Source organism: Periplaneta americana, chromosome 2, assembly GCF_040183065.1.
Source record: "Periplaneta americana isolate PAMFEO1 chromosome 2, P.americana_PAMFEO1_priV1, whole genome shotgun sequence".
Lineage (NCBI taxonomy): Eukaryota > Metazoa > Arthropoda > Insecta > Blattodea > Blattidae > Periplaneta > Periplaneta americana.
Genome location: NC_091118.1, coordinates 37,599,589 through 37,620,785, shown reverse-complemented (window position 1 = coordinate 37,620,785; position 21,197 = coordinate 37,599,589). Strand labels below are relative to the sequence as shown.

Below are 21,197 nucleotides of genomic sequence, written 5' to 3'. Positions count from 1 at the left end.
AAAAACAGACATGGATTTGAATGTAGTACGGAAATGTGGAACAATTTGGTTGGGTCGTCTGGCAATGGGCTCGGGGCAAGTTATTGTTTCTGCGTCACAAAGGAGGCGTTCGTTCATTTTGGACGTGCGGCTTACCTTTTCTTCGGGACGGTCTCTACAAGCTCGACCACAAATTCGCGAGCGAACTGAACGTTCGCCTCGTGCTCTGGTTTGCTGACTACGGGCGTAGAAGCTGGACTGTTGCCTCCGCCTCCGCCAGTCTGCACAAAAAGAAACCAAGTTAAACCATCTGATGGTTCAATACCTAAACCAGTTCTTCCCACTGCCATTATGTGACCAAGGTCATTACCAAAGTGGGACGCGCGTCTTTGCGTCACAACAGAAACAACACAATATCACAGTTTATACGAAAAATTATGATACACTTCTCTAATCACATAAATCAGAGTGTGTGTTCACTAAGTTCAATTTCTTAGAATTTGCAACACGCGAATCCTAAAGTGGTGGGTTCAGAAATTTCAATACCGACAGGCATTTTAAAACCAAGAGTGAAGTAGTTGCATTAAGAAGTAGAGCACTTATTCTGTATCTTTTGAAGAGCGATTACTTGTTACAATTCAAGAGTTCACTTCATTCCTTCAACAAAGGCCGTCGTCCTTGTGGGTGGATAGCACGTGAGACTTACCAAATACTGCTGCAGATAATTCTTTGAAGATCTTTTCCCTCACCCCAAAAATTAATTCATAACGATATAAAGTACGTCAATTAAAACTAACAATGTCCTTGACTGTTTTAAACCCCTTTGAAAGACTTTCCTACTTTCACTCTTGCCAAACATTTCTTGTTTAACAGTTCAAATTTATTTATTTATTATTTTGCTAATAATTGTAACATAAAGTATAATATATACAGAAAAACTTTAGCTCGCCCCTGAAAGAGTAGAACTCGTGCTCAGGGGCGGATTCCTGAATTGAAATTAATAATTATACAATACAATTTGTCTTATGTCTACTGTGCAATTATAGTATATACATTTAAATTTACAAAATGAACTTACAATAACAGTTTCATTTGTACCAGTGTCTGCACACATCTGCCATAATTTTGAAACAATTGCATCTCCTCCAATTATAGCGCATGCTTCGATCGAAGTCCGTGGATAGGTAATGATTAGGGCTCGAATGTTGATGACCTAAATGATAGTACTGCAACGATACTAGTTCAAGATCAGCAAACATTTATCTTGGGTAGAATTCTCATTGTCACTGGGTACTTCGTTACGGCGTATGTTTATCAAAGACTCTTTGAATTCCAAAGCAGTATAAACTAGGCGCTGGCCTTAAATATCCTGTAATACATCTGACAATAGTGATAATATACTGTACTCGCCCTCATTTTTAACTTTTAGGCCATCAAAATCCGAGTCCAAATAGGCTAATATGATCCATACATGAAGCATTAGATCAAATGAATTTAATTCCAGATAAAATAACTTTAAGTTTCCAATATTCTAGGCAAGTGCTGCGATTTACTACTCATAGGAGAACAAAAACCTGACCATGGAGCTTTTACTGCCGGAACGTCGGAAGTAAATAACGAAACAGTTTTGTGAATGCAGTCACCATCAAAGACTAAAATCTATATATTTTGTTATCATTTCTAACTATGCAGAGTGGAAGTAAAATAATTCTGCTGATTTAAAGGGACGACAGGGTACATTTAAATGAATAGAAAACCTATTATTAAGTTTTGTGATTAAATGCACACTTAATTAGAAAACTGAGTTTGAAGTTTAGCAGTCTGGCAACAACGCCGCTGACATACTGATCTTTATTCTCGTAATACAGATGTAAGAGGTCAACGAACTCAGATCTGTCTGCCTTAGTGAAGTACCTCCCATTTCGCTTTCTGGCTAGAATGTTGCAAGCTAGTCGTATATGTCAGTGGCTTCAAATTAATAGTTTTTAAATTAAATTTACACGAAAACCGTCTAAGCTACTGAAATACGCCAGAGGCATAAATGATTATCATATCTTCTATGGATATGGATAAAAATCACAATCCTACTGGCAACAGTTAGGTACCGAAGAGGATGTTAAAACATTTGGGAAAAATATGTTTTTCTTACAAAACTATGGTATGGACTATATTAGACTTTTTTGTTACGCACAGCATGAGTTATTCGCTTTGAAAATCTGCAGGATTATTTCATTTCAACCCTATACAAAGTTAAAACTAAAATCTTTGGATTTGTTAATTAAAATATTTTGAGCATTTTCGCATCAATCAAAAATATTCTTGTACAGAACCAGAAACAAAAGTTGGGCCACTTGAATTTTATTTCTGGACCTGTACTCGCATCAAAGTTTGTGGTGAAATAAAATCATGTCCATCGGTGATACACCGTAGGACCCTATTACAAAAAATTAAAGCACCTTATATTAACCATTACTTCAGCTACCCAGTTGCTCTAGCTAAGAGCAGGGAAAAACACTGCTGCTCAAACAGATAACTTCTAAATATCACCCAATATACCGCATACCTTTACTCGATGCTCTCAAAACACTTGAGTGGACTTAAAAATTGCAGAACGAGCTCAGTTTACGCTGCAGCGACGCGGTGGTATGATTTGTTACTAAACAAATAACCGAAATATTAAAGTATATTTTGTCAAATTGGATGTAAAACTTTCGTTTTAATACAAGGAAGTTTCTCCGATACTTTACCGTATTTGAATTGTGCTGCTCCATCTACAGGTAAACGACCTGTTATCTCCGATTAGCAGGATTTGTTTTGGCTCACTTTGAACTTCCATTTTAATAGCCTATAATTTTGTTTGTGCTTTGATTAATCATGCCTATGAAGGAACAATAAACTTTTATGGTTCTTCCTATCGCTTTTAATTTCCTTATAACCTCATACTGTGCCTATGTCACTAACAAATAAATGAAGAACTCAATATGTTTATGTCTTTTTGAAAATGGTGCATTTTCGAGCATTTACTTAATGCTAGAACCCTATGAATTTGAAGTCCTTAAACCTTATACAAATAACTCCCGAAACTTTGAACTCTGTAAATGTATTGAGTACAATGAATCGAATGAACATATCCTTCTCTTCTTTTCTAAACATTAGACCCAAGCACACTGCATTGTAAGTAATATACTGTATAGATATAAGGTTCTGAAGGCTACCTTCTGCAATTCTTATTTTCTGCCAGTGTTTATATTACACTTTCACTATTCTGTTACTATGCATGAAATAGATATGCTTAAAATTATGCTGAATTCTTGGCAGTAAAGTCATTAACTCTCTTTCTCTCCAATACAGGAGAGTGACGCAGCAAAAAGGATAACGGTTTTAATGTAGGCATCATATTTTCATATTACGACGGTTATATTACATACACACAACCTCCAAACTGTTTGGAGGACTACACCTGTCATTGGTTAGTGGGTCCATATGTCCTCGCCAGGAGGACTGTCAAACAACTCCACCGACCATATCCCCTCTTCACAACTTAGGGGATGCTTATGCATGCCATGGCAGGTCAGCACGCTGAAATGGCATTTCCTCTATTTTTGATGGAACAGTTATACCGCTGTAACTCGTCCCCAGAGCCTCGTTTGTTAAAAACAGGTTGCACCAAGGAAAGTTGAGGATGGGATTTCAGAGAAGAGGTTATGGAATGCACTTCACTGTTCCTTGCAACCCGTTGAATAAAAGTAAGGATGAATTCAAAAAATGATTTCTTTACGCCTAGTATGTTATTAACAGCAGACCTTATACGTTAAGAACAAAAACTGAAAAAGATTAATACTCGCAACTCACGGAGAAAAAGAAAAAAGAATTCGATACCAATATAAGTCACACATATCATACAGCATACACCACTTATTTGAACAAACGCAAATAGAGTCGTTTACAGAATTGCATTCGTTATTAGCCAGTCGTCATAGATTACGTCACTTGTATTGTTACGAACTCACGGACGGAGACAGTACAGAGGTGTGCTAATCGATGTCAGTTGTTTGTTGTTTAAGGGGTTAGGTACAGCTTACAGCAGTAAATTTTTTGGAAACATTCAACATTTTTTTTCCTCCATTACTGTATATTGTACAATAATGAAAATTGGTATCCTTCTGCTATATGAAAAAAAAATATATATATATTTTTATGATTAAAAAAAAATATATATTTTTTTTCAAAATTCAAAGTTCGCTGTGCAGTAATGAAGCGTTTCCCTCATAACTCATAAACTTGTTAACTTTATCATGTTCTTTTATTTTATTGCTGAAACTCATGTTACAATATCATGCTCTTTCACCTACATTCCATAATAAACATTTTTTTTTAAATTTTGTGTTAGATATTTGACCATTTTTTTAAAATGAATTTATTTTTTGTCAGACAATCTATCAAAGGTATAGAAGTGATTTTGCATCATATTGTAGATATGACATGCATAAATAAACACAAAAAATTTCATCACAGAATGTTGGATACTTTGAGTTTTGAGGGAAACGCTTCATAACTGCACAATGAACTTTGAATTTTGAAAAAAAAAAAAAAAATATATATATATATATATATATATATATTTTTTTTTTGAATCGTAAAAATATGCTTATCATATAGCAGAAGGACAGTGTTTTACACATACTAATTTTCGTTATTGTACAAGATAGAGTAATGGAGGAAAAAAAAAAAGTTGAATATTTCCAAAATTTTACTCCTTTAAGCTGTACCAAACTCCTTAATCAACTGTCCGAAGAAAGCTTTGAACCTCGTAAGTAATACCAAGAAGGCTCCACTTATGAGGCAACTAGGCCAGGAGATAATGGGGTAGGAGGGCCAGTTCCTTTCCCCTTCCATTGCATACATCACTGACTAGCTACATATTACACTACTCAGACTTCAGTTGCTTTTAAACAGTTGTTCTTCCTCTGACACATACCATCTAGTGAGATGTACTGACTGATAATGTAAATATCAATTAGAACCTCAATCAGAGGATATGTCAGTAAGGGACACAAATATATGTAGCAATATCAATAGGAAACAACTGGAGCACAATATGGATTTACAAAGAGATATTCAGAAAATTTAACGAAATGCTAGCGAAATGTAATTTTATTAGAGATTGTCAATATCAATTCCATAATAATATCAACACTGCTTATGAAACGTCTCTCTTCATGCTCATTTGTACGAATGTACTGACATGTTTCGGCTTTAACTGGGAATGACGTGCAGCATTTCAATTTACCGTCCTAATGGGTGCTATCTTCGATTCAAGTTTGTCGAGTATGGCAAAATTCTATATTCGCTCTGCAGGAGGAGGTCCGTCGTGCTTGTTCCACCTTGTTATACAAATATTCGCTGCTCCACTCCCACTCCTTCATATTTTAACCGCTGAAGAATTTTAGCACAGATCTTGCGATTAGTTTTCCATATGAAATAAGACGAACTGAGTTGCCTCCTCATGTTCGAACATCGCAGAACAGTAGTGCAGACAAAAGTTCGCTTGCTTCAGGAAACATTCTTTAGCTACGCATGTGAGTTGTTGGAACTGCAAGTACTTTAGAACTAAAAAAGCACTAGTATGGAGAGAACAACTCTGTTTTCTACCATTTCAAAGATTACTTGCACATTTAAACAGCTCTCTGGTTATACTGACGAACTGTTACTGGTGACAATAAGTAACATTAACAGCAGTGTGTTTTCTTTTAACCTTCTCCTCGAATAAAGAAATCACTATCACTTTCCTCTTCATAATATACGGATAATCATACGTGGGCTAATAAGATGGCAAATCGCATATGGATATCATATTGACATATCGATATTGTACTCATTTTTAAAATATCGATATTATGCCTATTTCCATATCGATAAGCACACCTCTAAGACGGTTATAAGGACAAATAAAGCAATAGACAGAAATTCAAATATATGTATGGCAAAAAATAACAATTCGTGTACATTATTTTAATCTTATGTTATTAATAACATTAAATACCGGTATCAGGATTTATGCTGAATACTTTATCCATCGCCCTTTGAACACAACGAACTCAAAAGGAAACGAAAGTTCAGGGGGGGGGGGACTTCAATAGGTACTGTACCTACCATGTCCCAACTTTACACTATTGAATATCTTCAATTTTTATGAGTGGTGCCAAAATTCAGGTTTGCCAAGATTCCACTGCCTTCGTCGGGTTATATTATTATGTATTGACCGTACTAGTGCCACTTAAGAGAGGGAGCCATTGTCGATTGCCTGACGAGTATAAGAGACTAAGACTGCAGCGCATGTTCATCAGTCAAGTGTACTTGAAGCGCTTGTACAGTAGTGGCAAAAAAATCGGACCGACCCTTGTAGCTGATTTCAGAGTCTTGTTCACAGTGACAGCACGATAGACTGGTAACTAGGACTTTCGTGGTTCGAATCCTGCCTGGGAAGGAAACTTTTTTTTTTTTGTTCCTTATTCAAATTTATTCCCAATACTTTTCGATTGCAGCGATATTTTACTACTTAACTTATTATTCCCAGAACATAGATTTTACCAGCTTATTTTCTAATAGCTTTCGAAATGGGCTACGTCAGCAGTCTAAACTACAATAATTTCAATAGATTACTCTCTATCTTGTGAATGCGGGCGTGGCATGCGCAGTGGCTCATTTCGGGGACATTATTCCGTCGGTCCGGTTTTTTGCCACTACTGTGGCAAACCTCGGTTTATACGATTGTTTCCATAAATCGATACAGCCACTGTGAATTCGAGTATTGCTATTTACATTTAAAAGATGCGCTATGTGAAATCATCATTATCAACACAGTTTAAGCCCAGTTGGCCTGTTTCCGGTTACATGGATATTAGTTATGTTACAGACCTATAGGATGATGAAGAATAGATCTGTAAAATAACTAACAACTGATGTAATCAATAGTTATCTCCGTATGTTGCATATCTTCACATCATCTCTACTTTATCTTCTATTATGGAGTTCAAACTTATTTTTTAGTAGATTTTGTCACTTCTTTATTCCGTTAAACATTAACTTAAAGCCTGCTAGAGGCCTTAAAAGCCGCATTACTGTACTGTTGCCTCAATCATTTTTGTCCAGTGATTAATGGTCAGATTTCTGATCAGTAGATCAGCACCGCAACTGGCATGTTTCATTAAATTTATTTACCTTTCTACAATTTTGTTCTGTGGAATGAAAGTTCCTGCGTTGTACAGGAACAAGAAACTGGGACACCGGGCACAATTTTTAGAGAGAGTGCGAACTTCCGTCAGTGATATTACACCACAATATAAATGTGTGGCATGGATATGGATTAAGCAACTGAAAGTACATTACTAGCCTCAATGCTACTGATAAATTAAAGCAACGAAATGGAAATAACAAGAAAAGGAAGACACAAACTAAGAACGGAAAAACGCAGGAAAGGAAAAAACGGGATAGAGTAAAAGAAGAAACGGAAAGAACAAAACAAAGGAAAAGAAAAAACAAACGAAAGAATCAAGTGAAGGAAGAAACAAAAGAAGAAAGAAGGAAAGAAACGAAGAACAAAAAGAAACAAAGGAAGAACGAAAGAAACAAAGGAACGAAGCAATGAAAAAACCAAAAAGGAAAGAAAGAAACGAAAGAACAAAGCAAAATATAAAAGAACGAAGGAATGAAACAAAAAAACAAAGGAAAAAACAAGAGTGCGAAGGAAAGAAAGAAACAAAAGAACGAAGCAAAAGAAAGGAACTAAAAATCACAGCAAAGGGAAATTTAAGGGGCGGGGGCAATAAAGAACGAAGGAAGGGAATATACAAAGGGACGAATCAAATAAAAACAAAAGAACGAAACAGAGGAAGAATGGGGCAAACAAAGACGAAGGGAAAGACTAAAGAAATGACGGCCAAGGAAAGAAATGAAGGTTGGACGAAAAGACGAAGGAAAATCGGGAAAGGGCGAAGAAAGAGGACAAGAAAGCAAAAGGCAGAGAAGAACAATGAAGAAAGAAAAGAAAAGAAAATTCAGGCGTTCTTTGGAACAAAAACTTAACTGCAAAATCTTGAATTTTAGAGAGCATCAAACGTTTTAGATCTGGTGTAACAGCATTGCGCAGAACGACATTCAAATATTTCTAGAGGACGCTGTGTTTGTTGGAGGGAAATATTGTCAGGAGGGTGATGTATTATTAAGGATTCAATAATTTGATGGAAAAGGGAAAACGACGTATCGTACATTACGTTGATATTCCAGGGAACGCCTCAATTACGTACATACGAGGCGCATCCAGAAAGTAAGTTTCCCGATTTTTTCCCCTTGGAAGTAAACGTAATTAGCTGTGTCAATTGCGCATGCGTAACAGATCTATGACGTATCAATCATATGCCAGCCGGACAGGTCCCGCCTTGTGCCAGTAGCGTGGCAGCAGTGGTCCGAAATGGAAGCTCTCATTCCTTCTCCCGTCGCCTGCGAGGTTCGGTCGGTGATAAAGTTCTTTAATGCACAAAGCATTGCGCCAATTGAAATTCATCAGCAGCTCTGTCAGGTCTATGGGCCGGAGATATATATATATATATATATATATATATATATATATATATATATATATCCCCCCCTCAAGAAATTCCTGTCCTCCGGTGAGCGTTTTGGCAACGACGAAGAGCTGAAGACGTTTGTCACACGCTGGTTCCATTCACAGGCGACAGAGGGATACAAAAGTTGATCCCACGATACAAGTGTCTCAATTCTGATGGTGGCTATGTTGAAAAATAGCTGAAACATTGCTGTACCTGTTGCCAATAAATGTTTTCCTGAAAGTGTGTGTTCTTTTTTTTTTTAATAGGGAAACATACTTTCTGGATGCGCCTCGTAACATGGACTATTTTACTCAGGTCTAGTATTACACTGATAGACCCATCTCATTCTCCGTTCGTCTTCTTCTGGACTAACACTGCTTTAAAATTACGAGCAAATATCATTCGAGGTTTAATAGGCAACATCTATTTGTGAGTTTCATGCAACGCAACCTCGTCTCTTCCTGTGTTATGTATGAGTGCAGTGACCCGGCAGTAAGCTGATCACAATCCTGGTAATGCATGTTACTGGGTTACGTGTGAGACAAGCAGTTGTGCAGTTTCCAGGATTTGTTTTTAATGTTAACATTCAGTGACATGACTAGAATCGTACAGTTTTAATTGGCGAGAGCATACAGTCAACCTTAAACAATAATAAACGATTCGGGTTCGAGGGGTTGTTGAAGTCTTTGATGCCGTGCTGTAAATAGCTCGAACCATCACTTCTCAAAACACATTTCAACCGTAGGACTTGTAGAATGGAGAAATAACCAACAGTTTTCGAAGACACAGAGACCACGAAATTCTTGTGTGAATTTCATCAAAGCAGACGCTATTTACTCCGGCACTTTAATATGACTTCCTGTGTTTTATGGTCAAACCCCGAACCTACACGCGAAGACTGGGCGCGGCCGTTTCTGTAGCCAAGCCAGGACACCAATACCATTTCTGATATCACGTGGGATGCAGTTTATAAAATACACCTGGCTATAAGGAGGTTAAGCAGTTTTGGGAACAGGAAGAATATGTCAGACTAAATTCAAGGGAAGAGAGAACAGGAATGGCATGATGGAGATTAGGTATCTGGAGACTCAAGAATAAGAGAGGGAACGTAGAGAAGGATAAATGTCCTTTATGTGGACTAGCCGAAGACGCAATGCATATTGCGCTAAAGTGTCAGGCAACGAATGATTTGAGACATAGTTGGGTGGATAAAAAATTTCTACAAATAAACGCTATAGTAGCTTATAAAAAAATGAATGGTCACCTAAACGCCAGCAATCTGCATAAATTAGGAAATTTTTTTTTAGAGTTAAAATTAGATGGGAAGAGAAAGTCAAAGCTCTAACGGAGATGGAATTATAAATGTTGAGTAGTCACACGATAAGAAACTACGAAGAGTAGTCAATGAAGTTAACAGAATAATTCTTAAGAGATTGAGCATAAAAATGAAAAAGCTAAGGTAGGAGTTTTAAATACAAGAGCTATACTTATAGGTTCATTATGTATTAGTTTTTGTTATATTTGTATTGAGAGTGATGGCGGATTAAGAACTGGAATACATCTAATCCGCCATGACGTGAACACAGATTGATGAAATAAATAAATAAATAAGTAAATAAAATACACCTTGCAACAAAGACAATTCTTTCAATTATTAATAGATATTTTCGATGAATTCAATATCCGACGCCAAGCAATTCTTTGTATGTTTTCGTTCCTCTCCTACGCAAACACTGCTCTGACGAGGCAAAGTGGTAATACCAAGGTTGATGACATGCACAGACTGCGTGTGTTTTCACCATAACAAACTGCAACACATTTCATTACAGAGGAATATGATCGTCTGGGGCATCAATATTTGTCAGCTGTGTTTTGTCTTGGGTAGGGACTGACTGAAGTGAAGCACCAAGCTCATAGTCTGTACAGTGCTGGATTTAAAAACTGTGCATGGCAATTCCACACAAACGTCTTTCAGCTCATCACTAAGCTTACTGATAGTCAATACTAATAAGCAGGCTTCGAGACTTCGGACCCGATAGAGCAGTTCAGTGGGAAATGCGTATAAAGGCGTACTGAGTATAGTGGTAAAGCGTACAGTGGGTGGGGTGTTGGAATGAATGCCAACAAATACGCAAAGGAAAACGCTCTGGATTTGGAGGTTCTGATGAATAATTTGGTTTTCATACAAACCTATTTTCAAACTGTGTCTGAAACTATTACACTATTAAAAAAGTCAGAGCAAGAGATGCCGGAAGCCTCAAATTAGTTGAGAAAATTACACAGATATTTAATGAGATACCAAGTACACCGGTTACTGAACGTGTAACACAGAAGTGGAAATCAATTTTATGTAAAAATAACGGTTATGGAACATTGTGTAACATAAACAGCAAATTACTGGACTGTCTCTTAGAGACTGCAATGATGTTATGTTTCTTCGTTTTGCTTCTATCACGTAGAGCGCAGCTTTTCACAATACACACTGTGTTTGGCAGATAAGCGAAAAATATTTACGTTTGAGACACTGAAAATATATCTTGTAGTACATTGCAATTCGGTACTGTAACTGCACTTCCTAAAGACAACGAATAGGATAAATGAAGAAATTAATATTGCTACATGTTTATTTCCACCATTAACAATGTGTATAATTAAACAGAAATGCTTATAAAAGACAGAAGAATAAATACTTTTCACATTCTTTTGACATTATCATTGCGTAATGTATATTTACTTTCAGAATGTACATGTTTGTGTTCCCCCATACTACCGTACTCTATTCTAAATAGCAACGTTGTTCCCTCAACACATCTCTACCTTTCACTACCTGCAGTGAGTCAACAACATATAGTACAGTACATTCACAGTAAACTTATTCTATCGGGTCCCAAGTCTCGAAGCTTGCTAATAAGTCATATTTTTTTAACAAGTTCAATTGTTTTATTTCAACATGAAAAGTTTAAGAGGAAATGCTAGCAATCAAACCCATACATAAAGCACGCAAGGTCAACATGGAACTGTCATTAATTATAGCAAATGTACTATTAACTACTATTAAAGTGAGTTCGCAATAAAATGCATAATGTATAACAAATAAATAATACACAGCTAAGAACAAAACGTGATGTATATACAGAGTGAACCGTAATTAATGTCATTAATTTCAGGGGGTTATTCTTTCAGATATTTCAAACAAAAACGTTCAATACAATTTTGCTCGTTTTTGCTTCTTTTTCGAGACAAAAACTGTTTTACATGAAGCGTTTGGGAAAGCCATTGATTTAATTGCTAATATGCTCAGTCAATTTCAGAGAGCAGTGTATTATGATAATTAATGATTGAAAGAATTTCAGTTTTGCCTTTCAAATGTTCAGCAATTTGATTCGAACAAGTGTAACATTGTAAAATTCCTTTGCTGAGCAAAAAGGTCACCCTGTATAACCTATTATAAATTACAGAATGAAGATGTAACTTACGCATTTCACAATAAAGCGTTACAATATATTAATCTCAAATGTATCGCAAGGAGGCCCAAATCTTCATTATCCCAAATATTAAACGAATTTCATATTCTAGAAGGCTTATGTAGGTATATGAGTCATTCCACGTCAAATCGCACAGCTATAAAACACGACCTTCTCGTAAATGTTCGATTTTTTTTTCATGAATTCCAGACATCAAATAAGGAGCCCATATTGTTTTATTTTCACAATTATTAATTATTTGTGTAATTATGACTATTTAAATTACGCAAATTATGCGCGCACTGTTACATAAACTCACTTGGAACTTTGTGTCTACATATAATTGAGATTTGCGGTTTGGCGCATTTGAAAGACTAAATACAACACTTTTTATTACTTTAGGCCTCTCACAAATAAATGTAAAATTTGGCCTAATTTTTTAACCATTTCTTTTTCAAAGCAAAATTACTATATTAAATAGCCAATGTTCAGAATATAGAACACAGTTAAAATACTTCGGATTGAAACATTCACGTCATGACGTATGTATAGAAAACACGCGATAAAACATCACATTCTGAGACAAGTACTAGACAAGTTGTGAGGATGAACTGGATTAGGTAATGTTCGTACACTTTATTCATGTTTTCGTATGACACTCACTAACAGAGTTAAATCCCAATAATTTACATATTTTTCTTGACGACTACAAAGAACTTTCGTGCGCGATCGTGTGTATTTGCTTGGTTTCCGCACAAAACCAACCCGCGGCAAGTCTAAAATTCCACATTCAGTATTCCCAACCGAACACACATAACTATTTCCCTCTTCTTACCGCTTAAGTGACATATTGATTTTACTGCTTTAGGCTTTTAACATATTATTTTTAGAGACATTCAATATAGTAATAATTATAAATTGGAAACTTACCACTGCAATTTCACCTAAATTGCACTGTTAATTATTGTTTTTAAATATTTGCAAAAATTAAGTAAACTCTACAACTCCACTAAAGTTACTGCATTCGTGATGCAAGTAACATTAAGGAAGCCGTGAAAAAATCAACAAGATTCCAGACTCATCATAGACTGGGGGAAAAAAAGACAGACGTATATCACAGCCTGCTGGAGTATAGTAAACACAGAAAACATTTTAAAGCAACAATGTTGAAGATATATTTTTGTTTTGCTAATTTGCCGTCATTGAACAGAAACCAAGATGGTGATTTCATTGCAACTAATTAGAAATTCCTCTTTCAGGTATGTAATAAACGATCTTCGCACAAAATAATGTACGATACACGATCGGTATGTTTTCTTTCAATTCTCGGAAATTAAAAAAGTTCAACTGCGTTTCGCTTTTTCAAACTTTTCCTCGAACATGAAAACTTCAACATACCGCTCTTGTAACGCATATTACTATTAATGGAATACACGGCGTCTCTAAATGCTCACATCATGCGACTGATATATTATGTTCATGTCAAATGTAGTAGTTCACACGTAGGCCTAACTCTTGCCTTTTTCTCTCTCGCAACTCGTAATATATGCAAAGGTTAAATACACACAGATTTACTAACGCGTGGAACCCATGATAGTGGGTTCGAATTCTGTCTAGGACATAGATAGCTATTTGTTCGTTGTGAATGTAATATCCTGGGTTGTATAGGTGGACTCACGAGTGCTGATTCCACACCATTAGAGAAACACAGCGTATCCATTTCTTGTACATATTAGGCGACTAAGCGTTCAGCCATATCGGCAAAATACTGAACTAAACATCTTACGTCATACATAACTATCACGTCGCAACGTGAGACCTGCCAACTTACGAGAGACGAAATGAGAGATGGGATCCCTGTTCACATATATTACAGATTGCTCAGCCTTATAGACTTTAAAGGCAACACATTTTATCAATTTCACTACGCTGCCATCTAGCTACTGTATAAGAAGTCACGTTATAATTCTCATTTGAATTGCATGGAGCAACTGTACTTCCATCTAGCGGTTGTTCTCAATCGACGGTGGCGATCCTGGTGGTTGTTCTCTCCCACATGTTACCGTTTTTAACATGGGATGGCCAATCTGTTATATATGTTCAGAGATGAGAGTTAGGTAGAACGTTTGTTGTTTCGTCAACTGTCCGAAGACAGGTTTGAACCTCGTAACAGCAATAAGACATCATTCATGGGACAACTAAAATGGGATAGGGTGGCCAGTTCCTTGTCCCCTTTAGGTAGAATAATAATAATAATAATAATAATAATAATAATAATAATAATGATGATGAAAAAACAACATAAAAACGTGTGAACCCTTCAAATCCAGGCGACTAATATTGTTTCACTGCGAGAGAACGTAGTCTTGGGCTATCGCGTAATGTGTAGGAAAGTTTTCAGGTCTGTAATTTAACCACAGACTGATCGTAACGGAAAGCAGCGACTACTTGCGATACGGCTAGTCCGTCCCACACATACTAGATACAAAAAAAATGCGTTACTAAGAAGGGACTCGTAAAAACATCCATCAGGATGTTTTCGCGCTTCACGTTGCAATTTACACATGCAGTAATCCATGAATGAATAATAATCGATCCTCACTCTTCTGAGCGGCCATGCGATGGACATATTGTCACCATGGATAAATATATAATAGGATGCGAAACTTAATGAGTTTCTCGTAACACATACTAGAGGCGCTGTTGTAGAAATTGATCTTGCTGCCATCTATTTTTGGGAGAGGCGTTATTACAAATAGCAGCGCACCAAGTAGCGAAAAGAGTAATTACTCCATGCATTTAGCAGCGCACCTGGTGACGAAAATGTTAAACTGTGCAGAAAGTATTCCCTCCCACCCTCATCGATATTCAAACCTAACCCAATTTAAAATAAAACATTTACAGTTTTATTCCTCACAGCATATTCTACTGAAAATTCTTACCGGAGCCAACAGGAAGATAAAAGAGACGATGTGTTTTACACTACCCGATTAAAATATAACCAGACAGAGACAAAAAGTAAAGCAAAAGGTTAGATAATTGGGATTGTATTCTTTGGGTATTTATTGTACAGCACAATGGAAAAGTCTGCAAGAACTACGTAGATAGTTCAATTTATTATATTACTATTACTTTACAATACATTCAACACTATTTTTAAAACGTCCATAAACATCACTGTTTAACATACACTGCTTATACACACACGTATCACTTTATGTTCACTTATTAGTAAGTTTCAGTCCGCCATCTTCTCTCCTCGACTCTCCTATACAATATCTCGAACGGATAAATAGAGAACTCTCAGTAATGTACCCAACACGTAGTTCTAATGTTCACCACCTACGACGTCGGGCGCACCAAATCTAGATGGTGCTGACCGCAGTTTCGCATCCTATTATATATTTATCCATGTTGTCACCTTTAAAGGCAACGCAGGTAAACCCAATATACGAGAAAAACACACGTAAGGCTCCTTGGCTTCTTGAACACTATAATTGTATACCACTATCAACCGTACTGTTCATCCAATTTCCTCTACAAATATGATATCTAGTCGTTTTCAACATGTCTGCCATCTTCTAATTATCTAATACAATACAGGACAAATGTAGATCAATGACGAGAGAGAGAGGGGGATAGGGGAAGGGGGAGGGGGAGGGAAAGAGAGATTATTTCCTTGTGATAAGCTTATGTCTCCACTTCTAATGAGTTCAGGAAATTAGTACTAACATATTATGCAATCACTTGTAATCATGTAACTGCAATTTATTATTATTATTATTATTATTACATTTACCCTAATTTTTCTAGAGATTGTGCAATACACGAGTGCATACATTATAATAAAGTACTGAAAATACCTACACCGGATGGCAGGCATCGAGGATAACAGCGGATTCCTGAATCACTGACGTCAGGCGATTCAAGTTTGAAGAGTTTAAACGCCTGATGAAGGTAACAGTAACTATTCCTGTTGAAATTAGTGGTCTGCAAGATACAGAGCCAGCTTGCCACATGATTTATTTTTACATCTAACTTCAAGATTTCTTTTACTTTCTTGCACATGGATTGGCTAATTTACTGTTCAGTAACATTGCCATAGGCCTATTACATAGAGACTTCCCTAACCTACTTCTTGTAGAATGATGTGTGACATAGTATGACGTACTCCATTTGATTGAATTTTTCTATTTAGATTTCTGTACATTATAAATATTATTATTATTATTATTATTATTATTATTATTACTATTACTATTATTGCCATCACAATCATAAGCATTAAACTGAGGCTTCTGTCTTTCAGACTGGTTTATGGTCATTCGTCGACAGTAGGGCAAACTGATAATCTGTTATCTCCTCTGCTTTCTTTTTAACTTTGTGTTGAACTACTTTTTCACGAATACTAAGATGAGTATTACTGTATTTCGATTAACTTTAAAAGCACATCTCGCTCATATCCAGGATGCGTAATGATTAAGTTCAACAATACTTATTTCTGTGGGCACATTAAAATATCATATTACGTGACAAGTCAATTACATTTCATATTAAATATTTCTCTTGACATGAGCAAAGTTCCTGGGAGAAACATTTTATGCAAGTTTTGTTATATCCTCAGTTGAAACAATTAGCGGCAAGATTTTTGATTTTGTATACTGCACGCATATTAAAGGGAACGTATGCATTTCCAATTGCATAAATTAAGTTCAATTAAAAATTTTATACGCATCTCAGTGTCTTTCAATTATGGATAAACGACATTTGGCAAAGTTGCAATACATTCCTTTTGTTTATTCTGCATTTTCAATATTAAAAAAAAAAATGTTTTTAATTGACAGTAATTCGTTCAGAAAATTGTATAATCATAAGTTTCCCGGGTACTTTCCACTAAGCTACTTACTTTATGTCTGACTCAAATCGGGATTGCCATTTGACACAGATTAATTCATAAATGTCGGTTTTTATAAAAATAGAAAATACATTACTCCTCTCACATTTCGCCTAAAAATCTTGAATATCATATATAGTAAACAATTTCTTAATGTAGCAACTGAGTGCTTTATACCCTACATATCGATGGCCCAAGACCTGACTGTTCCAAGTCCATTTTACTATCTTTTTTTCAGAAGAGCTATTTTAAGATGCTGACATTCAAAGCTTCATGAAACAATTTGGAATATCTTCATAACAACCTTATGGAGAGGAATATTTACAATTTTGTTCGATTCATATATGCAGACAAGAACTGGAACACAATGAAATACAGATTTCTTTCTTATAAAAAGTTGAACTTAGAATAGCCTGGTTCTCAGCCGTCGATACTAGAATGTTGTTTTGTAAACACTTCTCTAATTTAAAGTTCCTCTCCATTCACGTGAACCAAAAACGAGACCAGTTACTTCGATAAAATTCAGATTATACTTGTCTAAAAAGTATGGTATTGCAGGTTCGTATGACCATGTCTGTGTCAACTTCAGCTGGTTATAATAAACAAACCAAATGCCAGAGCAAGCTTATAATTTTTAAAATGTCAAAAACACAAAAGCATGCATCTTTTCATCAAAATATCTAAGACTTTTTAAAAATTTATCAGGAAAAACAAATACGAAATTCGACGTTTCGGAAAATGAGCGACAAAGGATATATTTAACGGTACAGGTGAACTGACATAAGCCAGTGTTAAAGGGGGCATATTTCAAGATATATTAAAGGCATCTAAGAAATGTTTCCACCATAATAAAAAACATGTATTCTGTAAAGAAAGAAAGAAAGAAAGAAAGAAAGAAAGAAATTGAAAAATGTATTTTTTTTTCTAATCCACAAAGGTGTACTTCTCCCAATCATTACACATTAACATTATTGAATTCTAAGTTTATTATGTTCAAAGAAAGAAAGAAATTGAAGAATGTATTTTTTTCTAATCCACAAAGGTGTACTTCTCCCAATCATTACACATTAACATTATTGAATTCTAAGTTTATTATGTTCAAAGAAAGAAAGAAAGAAAGAAAGAAAGAAAGAAAGAAAGAAAGAAATTGAAAAATGTATTTTTTTCTAATCCACAAAGGTGTACTTCTCCCAATCATTACACATTAACATTATTAAATTCTAAGTTTATTATGTTCAAAGAAAGAAAGAAAGAAAGAAAGAAAGAAAGAAAGAAAGAAAGAAATTAAAAAATGTATTTTTTTCTAATCCACAAAGGTATACTTCTCCCAATCATTACACATTAACATTATTGAATTCTAAGTTTATTATGTTCAAAGAAAGAAAGAAAGGAAGAAAAAAGAAAGAAAGAAATTGAAAAATGTATTTTTTTTCTAATCCACAAAGGTTTACTTCTCCCAATCATTACACATTAACATTATTGAATTCAAAGTTTATTATGTTCAAAGAAAGAAAGAAAGAAAGAAAGAAATTGAAAAATGTATTTTTTTTCTAATCCACGAAGGTGTACTTCTCCCAATCATTACACATTAACATTATTAAATTCTAAGTTTATTATGTCCAAAGAAAGAAAGAAAGAAAGACATTGAAAAATGTATTTTTTTTTCTAATCCACAAAGGTGTACTTCTCCCAAAAATTACACATTAACATTATTAAATTCTAAGTTTATTAATGTTCAAAGAAAGAAAGAAAGAAAGAAAGAAAGAAATTGAAAAATTTATTTTTTTCTAATCCACAAAGGTGTACTTCTCCCAATCATTACTCATTAACATTATTGAATTCTAAGTTTATTATGTTCAAAGAAAGAAAGAAATTGAAAAATGTATTTTTTTCTAATCCATAAAGGTGTACTTCTCCCAATCATTACACATTAACATTATTGAATTCTAAGTTTATTATGTTCAAAGAAAGAAAGAAAGACATTGAAAAATGAATTTTTTTTTCTAATCCACAAAGGTGTACTTCTCCCAATCATTACACATTAACATTATTAAATTCTAAGTTTATTCATGTTGAAAGAAAGAAAGAAAGAAAGAAAGAAAGGAAAGAAAGAAATTGAAAAATGTATTTTTTTCTAATCCACAAAGGTGTACTTCTCCCAATCATTACACATTAACATTATTAAATTCTAAGTTTATTATGTTCAAAGAAAGAAAGAAATTGAAAAATGTATTTTTTTTCTAATCCACAAAGGTGTACTTCTCCCAATCATTACACATTAACATTATTAAATTCTAAGTTTATTAATGTTGAAAGAAAGAAAGAAAGAAAGAAAGAAAGAAAGAAAGAAAGAAAGAAAGAAAGAAATTGAAAAATGTATTTTTTTTTTGTAATCCACAAAGGTGTACTTCTCCCAATCATTACACACATTAACATTATTAAATTCTAAGTTTATTATGTTCAAACTTTCATTTTTTCTATTCACTAAATACATGAAAAAACCATCACTCGTACTAGTTCTGTCACTTGCGTGGATGCAACGAATTATTTCTGCTACGCAAATTTGCTAATCTTAGTAGCCTGATGGCATAACACAAATCTAAAGATAGACACTATTTGCAGGCCATCATCTCGCGGAACTACAAAATACCGATGCTCAGATACGAAGCAGAGACTAACATCAGTTTAATTGTACAGTACCTTGCCGGATTTTCGTTGTAAAATCCTGTTGAGGAAGTCCATTCCGCGCGGGCTGGACACACACAAATTAGCACCTGACACATGCAGAGACCAACTGACTCGCAGTTGCGTTGCGGTAGCTAGGACGGCGGCGCCCCACGAGTGCAAATAGCTGCCAGCTTACTAAATATAACGATGCAGCATTGAGCGTAAGCCAAAATGTCCGTCTCATCAAGATATCCGATTCAATTAGCTCTGATAAAAACGTGTGTTCGACGCAGCCGGCACCACAAAATATGTCCAATTTTGACACATCCTGCGTTTCACCTGTTATGGCAACGCGCTCACGTGACACACGTCCGCGCCTTGAATGGACACGCACAGCTGACCTTTCAATAGTAGACTGACAAAGAGTCGCGGAACAGTCACCCCGGACGCGTGATTTCTGAAAAGCTCCTCATGCCGAGGTAAATCCCCCCCCCCTTTCCTAATAACTCCCGGAGTCTGGGCAGAGGCGGTGACACCCGTGTGGCTTCTCCCTCTTCCCACTCTATTTTCTCACTCGCAGAAGTATGAGGAAAAGTTATCAACAGTAATAAATTTATCTTTTGAAGAAGTGGAGAAATTCAAATATCTGGGAGCAACAGTAACAAATATAAACGATACTCGGGAAGAAATTAAACACAGAATAAATATGGGAAATGCCTGTTATTATTCGGTTGAGAAACTTTTATCATCCAGTCTGCTGTCAAAAAATCTGAAAGTTAGAATTTATAAAACAGTTATATTACCGGTTGTTCTTTATGGTTGAAACTTGGACTCTCACTTTGAGAGAGGAACATAGGTTAAGGGTGTTTGAGAATAAGGTGCTTAGGAAAATATTTGGGGCTAAGAGGGATGAAGTTACAGGAGAATGGAGAAAGTTACACAACCCAGAACTGCATGCATTGTATTCTTCACCTGACATAATTAGGAACATTAAATCCAGACGTTTGAGATGGGCAGGGCATGTAGCACGTATGGGCGAATCCAGAAATGCATATAGAGTGTTAGTTGGGAGGCCGGAGGGGAAAAAGACCTTTAGGGAGGCCGAGACGTAGATGGGAAGATAATATTAAAATGGATTTGAGGGAGGTGAGATATGATGATAGAGACTGGATTAATCTTGCTCAGGATAGGGATCAGTGGCGGGCTTATGTGAGGGCGGCAATGAACCTCCGGGTTCCTTAAAAGCCAGTAAGTAAGTAAGTAATCTCACTAGAGGTTTTGAGTTATCTAGAGAAAATCAAAACTCGAGTGGGATTTAATTGACTATTACACAATTACAAGAAAGTATATAAAGATTAGAAGTAACAAAGTACTCCAATACAATAAAATATGAATTGGCTTACGAAAATACAACTGTCTCTCTAATGTATTATTGTACCATCTCAACATTACGCTAGATGGCAGTAGTGTTTTATGATTATGTTTTCTTATCAGTTGTGCCAACTATGGAATCTTCATTGAACTCTGTGGACGGTTACTAGTCAAGAAGGCTTTGTTGATTCAGTTTCATTTTTATTAAAACAT

At 35.5% G+C, this 21,197-nt stretch overlaps 1 protein-coding gene across 6 annotated transcripts in view; it reads right to left on the bottom strand.

The window, feature by feature from the left end:
• The window catches only part of LOC138692626 (transforming acidic coiled-coil-containing protein 2-like), a 302,133-nt gene that overhangs the window by 71,955 nt on the left and 208,981 nt on the right, over positions 1 to 21,197 (bottom strand). For 5 of the 6 annotated variants that reach the window (XM_069815690.1, XM_069815681.1, XM_069815700.1 and 2 more), the window contains one exon: positions 136 to 260. In XM_069815690.1, the coding sequence (XP_069671791.1) occupies positions 136 to 260 (125 nt within the window). Of the gene's footprint in view, positions 1 to 135; positions 261 to 19,646; positions 19,976 to 21,197 lie in introns of those variants that run through there. The other variant, XM_069815707.1, reaches the window with a different exon arrangement.